The 15397-nt window shown below is 43.4% G+C and overlaps 1 protein-coding gene across 1 annotated transcript; it reads right to left on the bottom strand.

The window, feature by feature from the left end:
* Positions 1 to 40: 40 nt before the first annotated feature.
* Positions 41 to 6977, bottom strand: myclb (MYCL proto-oncogene, bHLH transcription factor b). The gene is made up of 3 exons (XM_031287187.2): positions 6704 to 6977; positions 5126 to 5828; positions 41 to 3383 (listed from the first exon to the last, which is right to left on the bottom strand). Exons 2-3 carry the CDS (start codon positions 5781 to 5783, stop codon positions 2584 to 2586), a joined length of 1458 nt encoding a protein of 485 aa, XP_031143047.2. The 5' UTR covers positions 5784 to 5828; positions 6704 to 6977; the 3' UTR covers positions 41 to 2583.
* Positions 6978 to 15397: the final 8420 nt, after the last annotated feature.

The following is a 15397-nucleotide window of genomic DNA, read 5'->3' as shown; positions in this document are numbered from 1 at the left end:
GTGTGTGTAAGAGATAAACAGATAAGGCAAACAGGTCATGTATGATCTCAAACCAGGAATTTATTATTTTTCTGACTTACTCTTCATACATAGAGGCTTATGAGGTACAGGAAAAACAAAGTGCTGAAACAAGGCTTCAAACTCAACATAGTTAAACTCCCAAAGTAAGTAAGCACAGTCTGCTAACGCGACTGTGCCAACAGCAGAGACCAGTGACCCATACAAGTCAAACAAAAAACAAAAATGGGAAAACCACTGCTGTGGGTGCAGCAGCCTATCTAAAAAAACAAGGGCTAATGGTGGTTTGTGCTGAATTAGTTAGCAGAAAAAGCATTACAGCTAATTCAAAAGAACAAAAGGGGAACGTAATGATGATATCCTGAAGTATTTGTTCAAGTACATCATGGTTTCCCTGATCTAATGCTCTCTGTCTGTCTGTCTGGATCTGGCACTGTGACATACAGCATATTATAGCAGGGGGTGTTTTCCTCAAGCACAGCTTAATGCCCTATCACAGGAGCTACAGGCTACGTGGGAGTTTCCTGAGTGCTGGTTAAGAGCAGAGCATGCTACTCGTCATGACCCAGTTATTTACAGTACTAGTTGCAGGGCTACAGTGTTCTCTGTTGCATGGCTTTTGGGAACAATGGGGAGCACCAGGCTTGCAAAAAAAAAAATTAAAAAAAATAAAAATAAAGCAGAGAGAAAGCAGTAACATTAAGGTCACTAAAGGCTACACACAGCCAGAAGTTTAAATCGGTAGATCCTCTTAAGTCCCTCTTCCTCCCCACCACCCATGTCAGATTTGAGAGAGTGCTACAGCTACAGTGATTGGATTGAATACAGGAGCATTCAGGTGCTTTCCACTCCACAGTGAGAAAGCAGAGCATACATGCCAATTTTCAGCATAACCACCAATAAAGCCCTGCCAGCTACAATAACAAAAAACAGTCATTAGCTCACACTGAAACACAACTCTGTAGGAAAATATAGTATAAAACTTTTGTCAACTCTTATAAATGAAAGAAACCCCAGAGACAGAAAACGTAATGAACAGTAAAGAAAACAAGTTGGCATTGCAAAAAAAAAAAACAAACAAAAAAAAAAACACAATGTTGTGACAAAGTGTCTAGTGTGATCAATGTTCAGTAAGTGTTTTATTATAACTCTTTTTCATAATCATTTTATTAACAAAAATAGAAGCTTTGAGTTATCTTTGAAAAGCCAGCAAGCTTGGCCCCGGTTTAGGACGCAGGACCAAACACAAAGTAGGATGAGTATAGTAGACAGCTCTGGTTTTGGTTTGGAGGGGACTGTACAGTAAGGGAACTATATACATACCATCCAACAGGATAGTATACGTACGTTGAAAGGCTTCTATAGGCATTACATCAAATGCAAAACAATTTACAAACATGTACAAGAAGTGTACGGCTGGACCTCACTGAGCAAAAATTGGCATTTTTTTTATGTCGCTTATTCATTTTAAGCCATTCTCAAATGGTTTCTTTTGGTTGATGATTTGAAGCCAACATTTACCTTTTGGCTGGTCTCCATGGCACAACAATAATAAAGATCCAAGTGAAATCTTGATAAAGATCTCCATCGTGTTTTGTTGCATTGAAAACATGATACATTTCAAACAATGGCTGTATAGCAACATATTTTCTCCAAATGATGCTACGAAACTGGTCGTTACTGTGGGCACGGTGCTGCTGTTGAAACATTTATGATGCCAGAAGAAATCACTGAATGGAAACCTGCAGGCACAGAAGTTGGGACTTAACCTGAGCTATTCCAGGAGGTGCGGAACATATGGTTTCCAGTTGTAACATCATTGTTGCATGGCTCAGTACAGACCCACTACAGCCTCCTGCATTCCCATCAACAGCAAGCATGAAGGTAGAAACGTCAACTGCTGACAAGAGGAAAAAGTGTGAAGGAAAATAAAAGGGAGGTAAAAGGTCACATGCTGTGGAGAAGGAGAAAAAAAGAAAAGAACACCGAGCAAAAACGAGGCACAACTTGATGACCAAAGTGTGCAAGTTGTATGCCAAGCGCTAAGGAGCAGGGGTCTGCAAAGAACACGAAATGTGAAGGAGACCTTTAAACAGATGACAGACAGAAAGAGGAGACATCTCTGCTGTGCAAGCACACCAAGCCCTATCACAATCAAGAAAAAAAACGTCTGACCAGACCATGCAGCAGGTACACAGCACACTTGTAGCAGTTTATCAACTAGAAGCTGCTGCATTCGCAGCAAGTCTTCCAGCAACAATTTTGATCATTTTTCAGCAAGGGGGAAATTTAACGGTTTTGACAAACCTACATTGAGTTAGCATGGACACATTAATCTGCCCGTAAAATGCCCCATTAAGATCAGATTGGCTTACGGCCTTGTCAGTCACTCAGAAGCTAATGTGCAAACCACAAACATAGAAAAGAAAAAAAAGAAAATCCCACCCGCACTATTCCAACGTGACCAATTCAAAAGTGAACATTAGTGTCTTTTCTCCTTCATATAGTCCTGTTCAGTTCTCTGAGTGTACGTGTGTGGTGACAGCCCACCCCCACCCCCCCGGCTCAGGAGCGTTTGAGCAGTGCCAGCCTCTGCAGCAGCTGCAGCTGCCTGGATTTCAGCTGCTTCCTCTCCTGAGCCTTCTGCCTCTCGCTGGCATGCAGCTGCTGCAAGTACTCCGTGGCTCGCGTCAGGATCGCCACCTTCGGCGTCTTGGGGCAGTCCGCCAAGCCTGGGATCTCGTCCCGCAGCGACAGGAAACGCGAGCGCAGGTCGTTCCTTCGCTTGCGCTCGAGGAAGTTGTGCGCCCTGCGCTTGTCTGTGTCCTCGCAGTCGGAGGACTGGGGGCTGGAGAGGTGGCAGAAGGAGTGGGGCTTGGAGGGAGAGCTTTGGGAATGGGAGGTGGAAGAGGAGGAAGAGGAAGGGGGGGGAGACGAAGGGGATGGGGAGGAGGTAGGAGAGCAAGCGCTGAGGTTAGGCGACTCGGACCTGACTCCAGCCACGGTCACGTGAGACTTCCTGCTGTCTAAGTTCAGAGGGGCGTGGCCGGGCCGGGGCTGGTGGTAATGGGAGTTCTGGTGCGGCTGGGGGGCCTGGGAGGAGGCCTCCTGCCGGACCCTCTTCCGAGGCGGCTCGACCGGCGGGGGGATCGTGTCCGGGGAGGGAGCAGCGTAGTTGTGCTGCTGTTGGTGGATGGAGATGTGGAAACGCTTCATGCAGGGGTCCAGGGGGTCACCGCGCACCGTTATGGTCACCGGCTTGCGAGCGTTGACCAGTCGTCGTCGACGAGGTTTGCGTTGTTGCTTGTGCTCCACCGTCACCACGTCGATCTCTTCTTCATCCTCATCCTGGTCATCTTCGTCATCTGAAAAGGGCATAAGAGATGGTATTCACTTGCACGTTTGCTCATACAGAATAGCTGCTAATGACTGCAGGGGAAAGTTCCTGAAGTTGGAAAGATGATTCACATAAGGAGCTCCCCACCCCTCCCTGGCTTCCTGCATCCTTAAACCAATTAAATGCTTCTGTAAAAATGAACTTCACACATTATCATTAAATCTGCATGATCTCACACACACACAGTCACAGTGATGATTCACTGGTCAGCTCCCTCTCTTCATTCATGTGGACCGAGTGATGAGATGAGGCAGAGTCGGGGTTAGGAGAAGAAGCACAGGTGGTGCAAATCAACAACTCTTCTTGTTAAAATGAGACGACTAATATTCAACGCTGCGCACGTCTAAAACCACTTGCTGCTCTATTTTCTAGAGTGGAAACAGGGTACTAAACATGAGGAAAGGTCTCATTGACTTGACTCCTGGGAGATTTTCAATAATCCTGTAAATTGAAACACACTTTTAAAGTAATTGAACCTCTGTGGCTTTGCCTGCTCAGAAATTAGTCATCTCTGTATGAATAACACAGTAAAGACAGGATGATGGGGCTGCCTGCCTATTATTTACAACACCATTTATAATGACAAAAGATGACACAGAATTGATTGCCTCGAGTAGCCCTGTAATGGCTCTTCACTGGGGCATAAGTATCATGTATTTCCTGCGACTGCTCAGTCTCCTCTGCTTGGTATGCATATTACCCCCTGAAAAGGTGTGAAACACTGCCTCAAACTCATGTCAAAGAATTCCGCACGCCTAGCCGACCTCCTAAAAACGGCTGATCCCGCTCTATTCACAGCCCAGGCTGGCTCGGACCTAATCCACCCACTGACACAATTGGCGCTGCAGCCTGTTGAGTGGAGGAATGCAGCAACAAGTTCCCTTTGTGACATTCCACACACCATTATCCATGGTCCAAGCTCAACATCACATGGCAGCCTACATACCAATTTCAATCATATGGGATTTAGGGGTTGGAAATGGAAAAAGTATAGGTGTGGAGTCAGGGAAAATTTGGGCTAGACATAATTAAAAACAGGGTTGATTTTCCTCCCTTCCATGTTTCACACATTTCCAAAAAAAAAATAATGTGTATACTCTTTTTGAATTCATGTGAAAATCTGAGCCAGGGAGTGTGGAGAGAATATTGTTATCATAAGTCACACTGGAGGAACAGGGAGAGGTAACAGCTGGTCTGCTGGAGCCAGGCCAAGCAGCAGATGTTTCAATGGGCGTGTCGCTCTCCGCCCTGGCTATAAGCATGTGTTGCATGCACCAAGGTAACGCAATGCAGTCATCATGTGCCATGCGAACCCTAATTGCCAGACAACGGCTAACCAAAGCAATATTGCTATATAATATTGACTAAATGACATTTGAGGTCAAATAAAGCCCTAAGTCACCATTACAAAAAACTGAATAAAATGCATGTGGACAGGCAAATAGAGATAAATGATGAAATACAAAGTAGACATATTTTTGGAAAATGAAAAAGGAATATTATTTAAATACCATGAGAAAAATACCATTAAAAAAAAAAAAGGTGTGGTTATGGTCACTAAACTACTTATTGAGTAGCTATCACAGACATAGGCTACAGCAAATAACAACGGCTCACTTCACCACAGACAAACTAGAAGTCAAAGAAGAGCTATTAACATGCTTCTCTATAGTCCTTCTCCAGAAAGCATTATGTTGCATATTAACTGACCTGATGAGTCGGTATGAGACTCGGAACCAGAGGACACTTGTTTCTTGGATCCACCGGTTAACGGGAAAGTGAGCACCCCGGCCGGGTCCACACAGTCCGCCGCCAGTCCGCTGAGAGCCGACGCGTCGGCGGGGGCACACTGTGCCCTCCCCGGGGATGGAACGGCAGAGCCGGCTGCGACTTTGGCAGGAGCCCCCGTCCCGCCTGTCCCGGGACAGGAGGTGCAGCGCTCCCCTACAACTCTCTCCAGCTGCTGTCCGGCCGAGAAGCCGCTCCACATGCAGTCCTGGATAATGATGGAGCTCAGGTTCCCGAAGGAGTCATTGGCCGTGGTCAGCTTACAGGGCAGGTCCTGCTGCTGCTGCTGCTGCTGCTGTTCATCCTCCTGGCCTAAGAACTGAGAGACCCACTCCAGCTTGTCCCCTAGAGACGGGTACAGCAGCCCGACCCTGCCAGACCCTTCCACCGCCCGGATAGGGGACATGGGCGGGGTCGGTACCAGCTCGAATTTCTTCCATATGTCCTCGCTGGGCGCTGTGGACTTGAAGAAATCCTCGTCCGGGTCGTGATGGTCGTCGTAGAAATAATGTTGGTAGTGGTCGAGATGGTCCATGTCCCAGTTTTCATAATGAGACTCGGTGGAGCTAATGCCCGGCATGGGGGCTGAAGGCAGAGAGGGTGAATCACTCCCTGTTCCCTCTGTCTGCAGATAGAGCCAACAGTTTTATCAGAATTGAGCCTCATCAAAATAATCACAACCTTGTCTGTAGACATGTTGCCCTCTGGGAGGAATGGGTTGGTTTTGTGGCCATGCATAATGCAGCTATTTTGGATGCATCATACAGGTTTAATATATTGTAGCCTATAAGCTAAATATTGCCCTATAGGTCTATACCTTTCAGAGAAAAACCATCCACTGAGGTGTCACAGATAAACTAAGTAGCCTAGCCTACCTGTATCAGAACAGGGCGTGCCAATTAAGACTACAACCTAACCCTTAAAGTCAGTGAGTAGCCTAGGCTACCATAGACATATTGGGGGAAACAATGCTGATTTTCAGGCAAAAACATATAGTATCCTATGTTTTAATGCCGCAAAGTTAAAGTTAAACTACCCTGTGTTGCTGCTAAGAAGTTCAAGTTTCGCAACAGTGTTTGGTTAAATAACACTGCTTTAGTACGCTGTGACAGACTGACAGACAGACAAACAGACAGAAGGGAGAGGAGGATAGCGGTTTCTATAGAGAGATTAAATTAGGCTGAAATAGATTAATTGGATAGACACCCGTCCTGCCTGCCAATAAACCTGTTCAGGCGGCGGAGTCGTAGGTTATGTAAAGTAGTTTTTTTTGGCTCCTCCTCGGTTCAACTCCTTATCAAGCTCAAAGAATTCAGCTGCGACTAAAAAGCACCGCTAAGTTAATTAAGCAGCAGCAGGCGCGCTAAGCTCGAAACCCCTGAAGTTCAAGCGGTTCGTTTATCGCCTGAAACCTATATCTGTGTGCCTGTGTATTAACATCCTCCATTACGTGAAGTTGCTGTAGATATATATATATAAAAAAAAAGAAGAGAGTTTTACCTGGTGTTGAGAGTGAGTGCTTCTTCATATATCCGCTGTGCGCAATATAGGCTAAGTGTACAAAAAAAGTAGAAGCCACAATGCCTCCTTACGCGATATCTGCCTAAAATGGGAGCTCTTCCGCTGAATGTCTTTTTTCGGTTGTAAACAGTCGCTAAGGTCGATGAGTCCGTTTGGTCGCAAACCCGCCGCTCAGAGGGCTGGATAGCTACGCTACCTCTGTGGTCACTTTCTTTGCAGACTACTGCACTATATGATCCGGGAAAGGAGAGTTGGCTATTATGCATAAAAGGCGGGTCGTAGTAGGAGAGCCACGCCTGCCGTTTAAAGGGGCAGTGCACTAAAAAAAAAAAAAAAAAAAACCCGCGCATGATGCTATGCAGAGGGAGTCTTATGAGAGCAGAGGGGTATGACTCTGATTTTATAAGATGACACTGTTTTGCTTTCGAATACATATGCACACATAATAACAAAGTGTGCATGTGTGTGGTGCATGTGTGTGTGTGTGTGTGATATTGTAAACACTTGTGGAAATGCACGAGCACCTGTGTTTATCATGCTGCATAAAAAGGGCTGTAATAGGTTACTGAGGGCGTCTCAGGGCATGCAGTAGCCTATTTATCTTTTTCTTCTTACATTTGTACAACTTTTATATTTCTTCCTTTTAACTGGATCTTCTATTTTTATGAATTCATTTCTTTTTCTTTTTTTTTCCCTTTATTGTGTTTGTGTGTTTTGTTTTCAAAGCACTTTGAACTAAATTGCATGTGTGACAGGTGATATACTATTAACATTATTATTGTTATTATTATTATTATTATTATTATACAACAGGGAGAGATAAGCATGTGTGTGTCTGTGCATGTGTGTGCGTATGTGCGTGTGTGTGTGTGTGTGTGTGTGTGTGTGTGTGTGTGTGTGTGTGTGTGTGTGTGTGTGTGGCGGTCACAATATGGCTGCAGTATCTGGTGTCACCCATGCATGTCATAGTCTCTGTAATCAATATCAAGCTTATGATGTAAACCCCCCCCCCCATCCCCGGCCTGAGAGAGTCAACATGGAAGCAGCGCTCAGTGTCTGCCATGTCATGTGTGTGTGTGTGTGTGTCACCACGACAGCTGCACACACGCAGACGCACCCCAACAACTGCTGACTCTTGTTTTTTTTGCCATATGAAAACCTTTCAGTCTTAGCCTTTTTCAAGCCATATGCTATTTCACAATAAACTTTGGCACACTCCTTCCTGAAGATGGTGATTGAGAAACATCCTTCCCTATAACTGCTCCTCTCAAGCTCTGCGGCGAAGCAGACAGCGTGAAATCCTTGTCTGTCCACCTCATCTTCCCATCAAACTCAGACATCCACCCTCCTCCTCTTTCCCTCAAACCCCATCTTCTGTCACTCATCCTCTATTCTTCTATCCTCTTGCCTACTTTCCCCCCCTCCACTCTCCCAGCCCCCCTCTTGCGCTTTTATCCTCAGTCACCCTTGATCAAAAAGAGCTTGACCCTACATGAAACGTGGAGACTTTGGAGGGTTATATCCTCAGTTTCCCAGGAGAGAGCCTACAAAGACACTGAACTAACAGACTGGAGAAACAGAAGCGGCAAGCTTTCAATTTGCCCAATCTGTATCACTTTCTCTCTCATAGCTCGTCCTGCTCCTGAGCCCTCTTTCTATCTGCACTTTTATCTCCTTCCTCTCTGTCATCTGCCTTGTTACATACTTTGAAATGCTTAATCTGCCTCCCCGCTTTGAATTAATCATCAAAAGTAAATGGGTGCCAGGACCAAGCTTTTTCTAATGAAAAGAAAAGAAATGTCTTTTTAGATCAAATACTGAGTATTGAGTGAGTTCAGCTCTCATGAGTAGTCCCCACTCTTTACATCTTTTATATGTACAAAAAGGTGCGCTTTCCTCTTAAAAGTCAACAATTCATTGATATGTTAATGTGAATATGATTCTGGAAAATGTTTTTTCCAGGCAGATTCTGACATGGATGTGTTGTATTGGGACTCAGGTGGGAAATAGCTCATTTACGGTAATTCCCCTATGGATTAGTGAGCCTTGTTTGCATGAGAATAGGAGGGGTAACTTGTGATGTGAGCTCAACCTCTTCTCTAAAAAAAACACCCATGCATACATACAGTACAGACATGCCAGAGACAGTCTCATAGGATTAGCGAAACGTTATCAGTCATGAACACACCCAAACGGAATCTGTGGATATTTTTTTACAGTGTTCAGCAGTGATCCAGAATGAAAATCTGTAGAATTGAGTGTTTTTCTGCTTGGGGTGGATGTGTTAACATTTTGAGTTAAAAAAAATAATGATAATAATTTGTTCTAAAATTCCATTTAGTGTCTGTGTGGCCCTGCTTATGAGGTACCAATTAAGTGGTATCTGCTCCCAGAATAGAGGAGCGGATTGTGTTGATCTGCACTATGCATATTATTATACTGTAGTCTATAATATTATGGTGCAACATATAAGGTAAAAGTGTGCTGAGGCTAACACAAATCTCAATAACCTCGACATGATTCAACATTTTGAGAAATATGCATAGTTGCTTTCTTGCTGAGAGTTGAATGAGAAGATTTATAGCTATCACTCTCATGTCTGTCGGGTAAATATGAAGCTACAGCAGCCTGTTAGCTTAGCTTAGCACAAAGACAAACAGTGGCTCCGTCCAAAGAAATCTGGCTTCCATATCTTTCAAGCTAAAGTTAAATTAACAAGTTATATCTGGTTTGTTTAATCCGCAATAAAAACTGAAGAGTAAAAATGACAAGTTGAGGTTTTCCAGGACTTGTGGTGGTGTGCGGGACAGGTGTTTATCGGTGTTTTAAGCCCCCAACGTCTCCTTCCAGTCAGCGCTGCCTGGAAGACACTAGGATTAGGCAATGGTTATGGTTATGGTTAGGGTTAGGTTTGGGTTAAAACGCAACGCCCAGGATGGGCGCTGCGAGGGGCACGGGCACAAGGGGACCACTGGTGTGAATAAAACACTTAAAAACCTCCTTAAAAAGCCGGGTTCGGTTATATAAAAGCTGTTTAAAAGAAGGCCAGATATTAAAAGCAGGTTAAAAGAACCACTGGACAGGACGGACAGCGGGAGATTAAAACTTTAAATAAAAGGTCACCTCCACACCTGCCCTGGTCTCTCTTCTGGAGACAGGTTAAGGTTAGGGTTAGGTGCCTTGAAGTCAACGGTTGCAGCGCTGCCTGGAAGGAGACGTTGGGGGCTTAAAACACCATCGAGCGGGACAGGTGTAGTGACTAGAAATTGGTGGTAGTTTCCAGGCAACTAGCAGTACCTCCACAATGTCATTGCTCCCGGCCAAAACATAGTCCTGGACATAACCAGAGCATTTCCCCGTTTCCAGTCTTTATGCTAGCCAAGATAACCAGCTGCTAGCTGTAGCTTCATGTTTACCGTACACACATGGTAAGGAGAAAGGTATCAATCTTCTCATCTTACCATTATCAAGACTGCTTTGCTAAAAAAAAACCGCGTAGGCTTACAACTCCAAAACGTTACTTTTTAACATGAAGGCTGTAGTTCTCCTGTTCACCTCACAAATGTTGCAACAACAAATACTTTCCAGAGATGATTTTCGCCTGATAATTCACGGCTCTCTCACTCTAACTGGACTTCCTGGATTATATTTCATGTACTACCGGTTCTTGAAGCAACACACCTCCACCAGTTTTCAGTCTGAAAACTACTCTCGCAGAGAAAACACATACGTGTATTTCTTTAACAGACAGCAACTGTGATAAAGACTTCACATCATCGTCACGCATATTCATTCCCAGATATTCTTCAGGGAATTAGTAAGGGTTCAGCAGCTCAGTTTGTCAGTGAAAAGTTAGAGTCTGAAGATTTCTTCCCAAATCAAAGATTAAAACACTCACATACAGTACAACAGTTGCTGTTTTCCTTCCACACTTCCCCTGCAGCCTTTTTCACAACACACGGTGCATAAAAGGATGTTTCATTGTAATGCAACGTGGTGGCTCCCAATCATTAGATTAGATTACATTAAATGAAGCTGTAATGATCCCCATGGGGCTATCGCAGCAGCAGCAAAGTGCAGTTTATGATAAATTACTTTATGGTTCAGAATACTGCAGATGATAACAAAAATATAGTTTCTATGCAAAGAGAAAAGTAGTGCAAAAATATAAAGTTTGAATATTGAGTGGGTTGAATAAAGCTGTATGTGTGTGTGTGTGTGTGTGTGTGTGTGTGTGTGTGTGTGTGTGTGTGTACTGATCAGATTTACACACGGATCTTCAGAAATATTTGAGCATATTCAGATTACAAGTAGAGCATTGTGTAAATGCTTGCTTTGTTCACTGTCACCTTACTAAATATACAAATTGAAACATCTCCAGCTTCTTCAGATGACAGGTAACGTACTCACTGTGTGGAAAGAGATGATTTATTGCACTCAAGAAGGAAAGGAGGGAAGGAAGGAGCAAAAAGTGGCCCGGGAAGGTAGGTTCGAGAGAAGAGACGACAAAGGCCGACCCCCACCTCTTCCTGGGTCACCCTTCATGTCACTCTTGTCCCCCGCTCCACCCGACCCTGACCTTCAAAGAATCAATGAACACCTAGTCTGGGACCCACCCATCGGTGCGTCTAGGGTGTCTGGGCCGCCACTGGTTCACTTCATGTAATCTGGGAGAATGGAGAGGAAAAGAGACAGCTGCTACCCACTGGATGGTGCTGACCTCCTACTGACACACACACACACACACACACACACACACACACACACCAACACACGGTAAGGGAGAGGATTGCCTTTCAGTCCAGATGCTCATTACATCGAGCTGTTGCACACTGAGCTGCACACACACACACATGCAGTGCACACAATGTATGTTTCTCTGTCTAACCCTCCACCTCATTCCATGCTTATTTTTTGTTTTTTAAAGATTCACCCAAGATGCAAAAAAAAAAATCTTCTCACTTCCCTCTTGTGGTATAGCGATGGAGATAGTTTCGGTTTTATTTGTCCAAATTTTGAGATTGTCTCTCAGATTTCTGCTTCCACTCCAATGAAGGTGAATGAAAATGTGTTTGTGGTACTCTAAGCATTTAACAAAAAGAGTAACATTTTATAATAAGGATACAAATCATATACTTTAAGTAATACTTAAAATATGAAGCAATTATTCTATTCTAGTTCCTTCTCTTCTACTTTGTCAATTTGCACCTGCTAGACACATTTGCTTGTACTGCATCGTTCGCCGCTACAACAGTTATAAGAATCATGAAAAAAATTGAATAATAACATTTTAAAGTGTACAATAGGAATGTAAGACTGGAGTTTAATGGCAGTTTGCAGTTCATTCCATTTAAGAGGTATCCTGAAAAGCCAGACCCACATCAAGATGTTGGGTCTGGGAACTCACCATTGGCAGGGCTCAATCCGAGGGGCGGGATAAACGGTTGTCTTTCAAATTCCCTCTGCACGCAATAGGATAGAGCTACAACCAACCAGAGCAACGCTAGTTGATAGATTAAACTTTTGCCGTATCTGGTCGGCAAAACTCCAAACAAATCTTCCTTTTTTTAAGAATGACTTCAGTGCCGTTCTTTGTTCTTTTCTCAAAGAAAAACTTAACTCCAAGTCTCCCAGAGTCGCGGCCAATGCTGATTCGAAAGACCGCTGTTCGCCAGCAGCAGCAGCCACCAACTCTATACACGATGTGATTGGCCCGGCCAGAGTTTGGTTTTTCCAGCTCGCAAGCCAACGCAGAGTTGCTAGACCCCCTGGCTGCAAATTACATTTGCTGCCGCTAGGGTGCGTCTAGATTTCTAGGCTATTTAAAAGGTGCATAGTATCTGAAACCAGTTCTGCCAACATTAGTGTGTATACATGAGGGATGTCTAAGGTTAGGTAGGTACTGGAGAGTGTACTGTAGTTACTAGATTTAAATGGCAGTAGATTTTCAACAGTAGAGCTTTACAAATGAATAACATGAAATGGCTAGTTCTTCTTGACGGTAAGGAAGTCCAATGGTCCATCCAACCGTGTGACACAGAGAACAATGATTAATAAGAAATGTGTCATTTGTGATTAAGCAATACAGAATAGATCTATAGTCAAGTACAGACTTGAAGATGGACAGACACAGAAGGAGACAGACATCCTTTCATTCAGTACAAGAAGCCCAATTTGATAAAGTTAAAGTAAAATGTTACATATGAATTTTGAATGATATCTGCTGTCTCAGCTGGCTTCAGGTAAATATAATAATAAAACAATAACAACAAGAACTCATGTTCCACCCCCTAGGTTGTAAATGTGGCATGAATACAACAATATAACAAGGACGCTTGTTATGTTGTGTTGCCGTTCAAATGTTCAAATGTCTTGTGTAACAACCACAAATGAAATTCCATTTCATTCTGTTTTATTTGAGGTGAAGGCAGAAATTGCAGAAATGGATACCTCAAAACCTGGACAAATACTACAACCAAAACTATTTGGATTTGTTTGTAATTTGATTGGTTGAATTGAGGCCCTGAAAACCTGCTTTTTCAATCTCCTTCTTATGTGATGTGGTCCTACATGCACACACAAATGTCAGCCAAAGTTAGTTTTGAATATTTCACAGCTGGAAAAAGGGTAATGCCACACACTTCTCTGCACCAACGGAAGTTCAGAAACTTCTGAATCAAAATCTGATGACGATAAAGGGGTTCATGTTTATGTTCCCTGACCTGTCAATCAACTCTGATCAAACCACACCCACACAGTCCTGATGGAGTATTTGGCTTCCACAGAAGTTAGAGCAACTAGAGGGGGTAAAGGTAATAAGTGATGCACCGTAAAGGTAAAATGAAAAGCACCGTTATCTTGAATACAATGACAGACTTCTTTGAGTTTGAACACTGTTGGACACATTTAGGCTAACGTAAGAACACAACTCAACAAAATATATAAGACAGGTCTAGTCATTTTTAGACGATTTAATGGAGAAATGTTACATATTATGGTTTTATACTCTTACAACTGAATCATATCTAACAATGTCTTTTTACAACCTTTGGTGGTTGCTTATTTAATTATGAATCTTTAATATTAATAGGAAATATTTAGGATTTTTAGCCAAGCTATAAAACACTGTATATATGGCCTTCCACTAATGCATGGGAGAATATTCTCTATTTAACAAGAAAACCAAAGCAGGAAAAACAGCACACCATCCATGTTTACTCCCTCTGACTAATATGCTGTACATTTTTGGCTCTATAATCTGTGCAAATCATCCTGTGTCATGTTTCTGTACATAACCACATCTGTGCAAAAGCAACAGCTGTGTGTAATCAAACCAAAAATCGATTTGAATCAAACGGCAACAGAGCTAATGATTAGCTGTTATAAAAAAAGCATCAAAGTGGCAGGAAATCCATTCAGCCTGATGGGGATATGACTGAACACTGAATACCAAGAGTGAGCTCCCTCAATGGCTTTCACGTAATGAACACACCGTCTCTGTCATGTGTAGACGGGTTAACGTCAACTGTCTTTACCTTGCATGTGTGTGTGTGTGTGTGTGTGTGTGTGTGTGTGCGTCCGTGCGTGCGTGCATGCGTGAGTGCATCTGCACAGAACAGCCCAACCCAAATTACACACATACACACCCATCAGCAGCACTGATTGACAAGCTTTTTGTTACTCAGTTGCTCCTCTTCTTTCTTCTGTGACTTTTATTGCATTCTTGGTAGTTCCTCAATTCTGGAGAAGCAGGCTGTCAGCATAGACTGTACCCTGGAGAGACAAAGAGAGGGGAGAGAGAGAGAGAGAGAGAGAGAGAGAGAGAGAGAGAGGTAAAGAGAGAGGGTGTGAGTGTGAAAAAGAGAGGGGTATATGTGTGTGTCAGAAAGCAAGGGAATAGCAAGTGTCTGCAGGAGAAGGAGAGAAGGAGGAGGGGGAAATTGAGGATAAAGATGCTGTGCAAAATAATGAATTAGAGTGGGGTGTGAAGAATGTAGAGACGACTGGGGAAGGGAGGGAAAAGGTATTGTATATCAAGGGACTGAGAGGGAAAGAGGGAGAGAATGGTGGGGAGAAACAGCATGATGAAGATTTGGGGAGGTGAAGAGATAGCAGTTCACAGGAACAGACTTGAAGAAAATTATGCAATTACATAACTGATATTTGGCAGGGCAGGGTTATTGAGCATTCTTGAAGCATTGCACACTCTGACACACAGTGACATATATACACACAAACTCTCTCATACACACACACACGCACACACACACACACACACACACACACACACACACACACATTTTAACCATTTATTTATGTCCACGTGAAGAAAATGGTATAGGGACACAAATATTACGGATGCAGTATATGCAAACTCATAGACCAGTGGCATGCAGCAGGTCTTCACAATATCACTTAATAAGTACAATACTCAGTTCTTACGGGTATAAATAGCAACGTCTCCACCATATGTGGTGGCTACCAATAATAGCAGATATGGCACAGTATACTTTGCAAGCTGTTTAGCCCTGTTTGGCCATCCCAAGTTGTTGCAGCCCTCTTACTACCAACCTGTGTGTGTCCTAGGCTACCAAAAACAGAGTCCAGATAATCCCACATGTATGCATACAAACCATAGTAAATATACTGTATTCAAGCAAATAGTAGTCAGCT

The sequence above is a fragment of the Sander lucioperca genome, chromosome 16 (genome assembly GCF_008315115.2).
Source record: "Sander lucioperca isolate FBNREF2018 chromosome 16, SLUC_FBN_1.2, whole genome shotgun sequence".
NCBI classification, from domain to species: domain Eukaryota; kingdom Metazoa; phylum Chordata; class Actinopteri; order Perciformes; family Percidae; genus Sander; species Sander lucioperca.
This window is presented reverse-complemented; position numbering and strand designations above follow the sequence as displayed.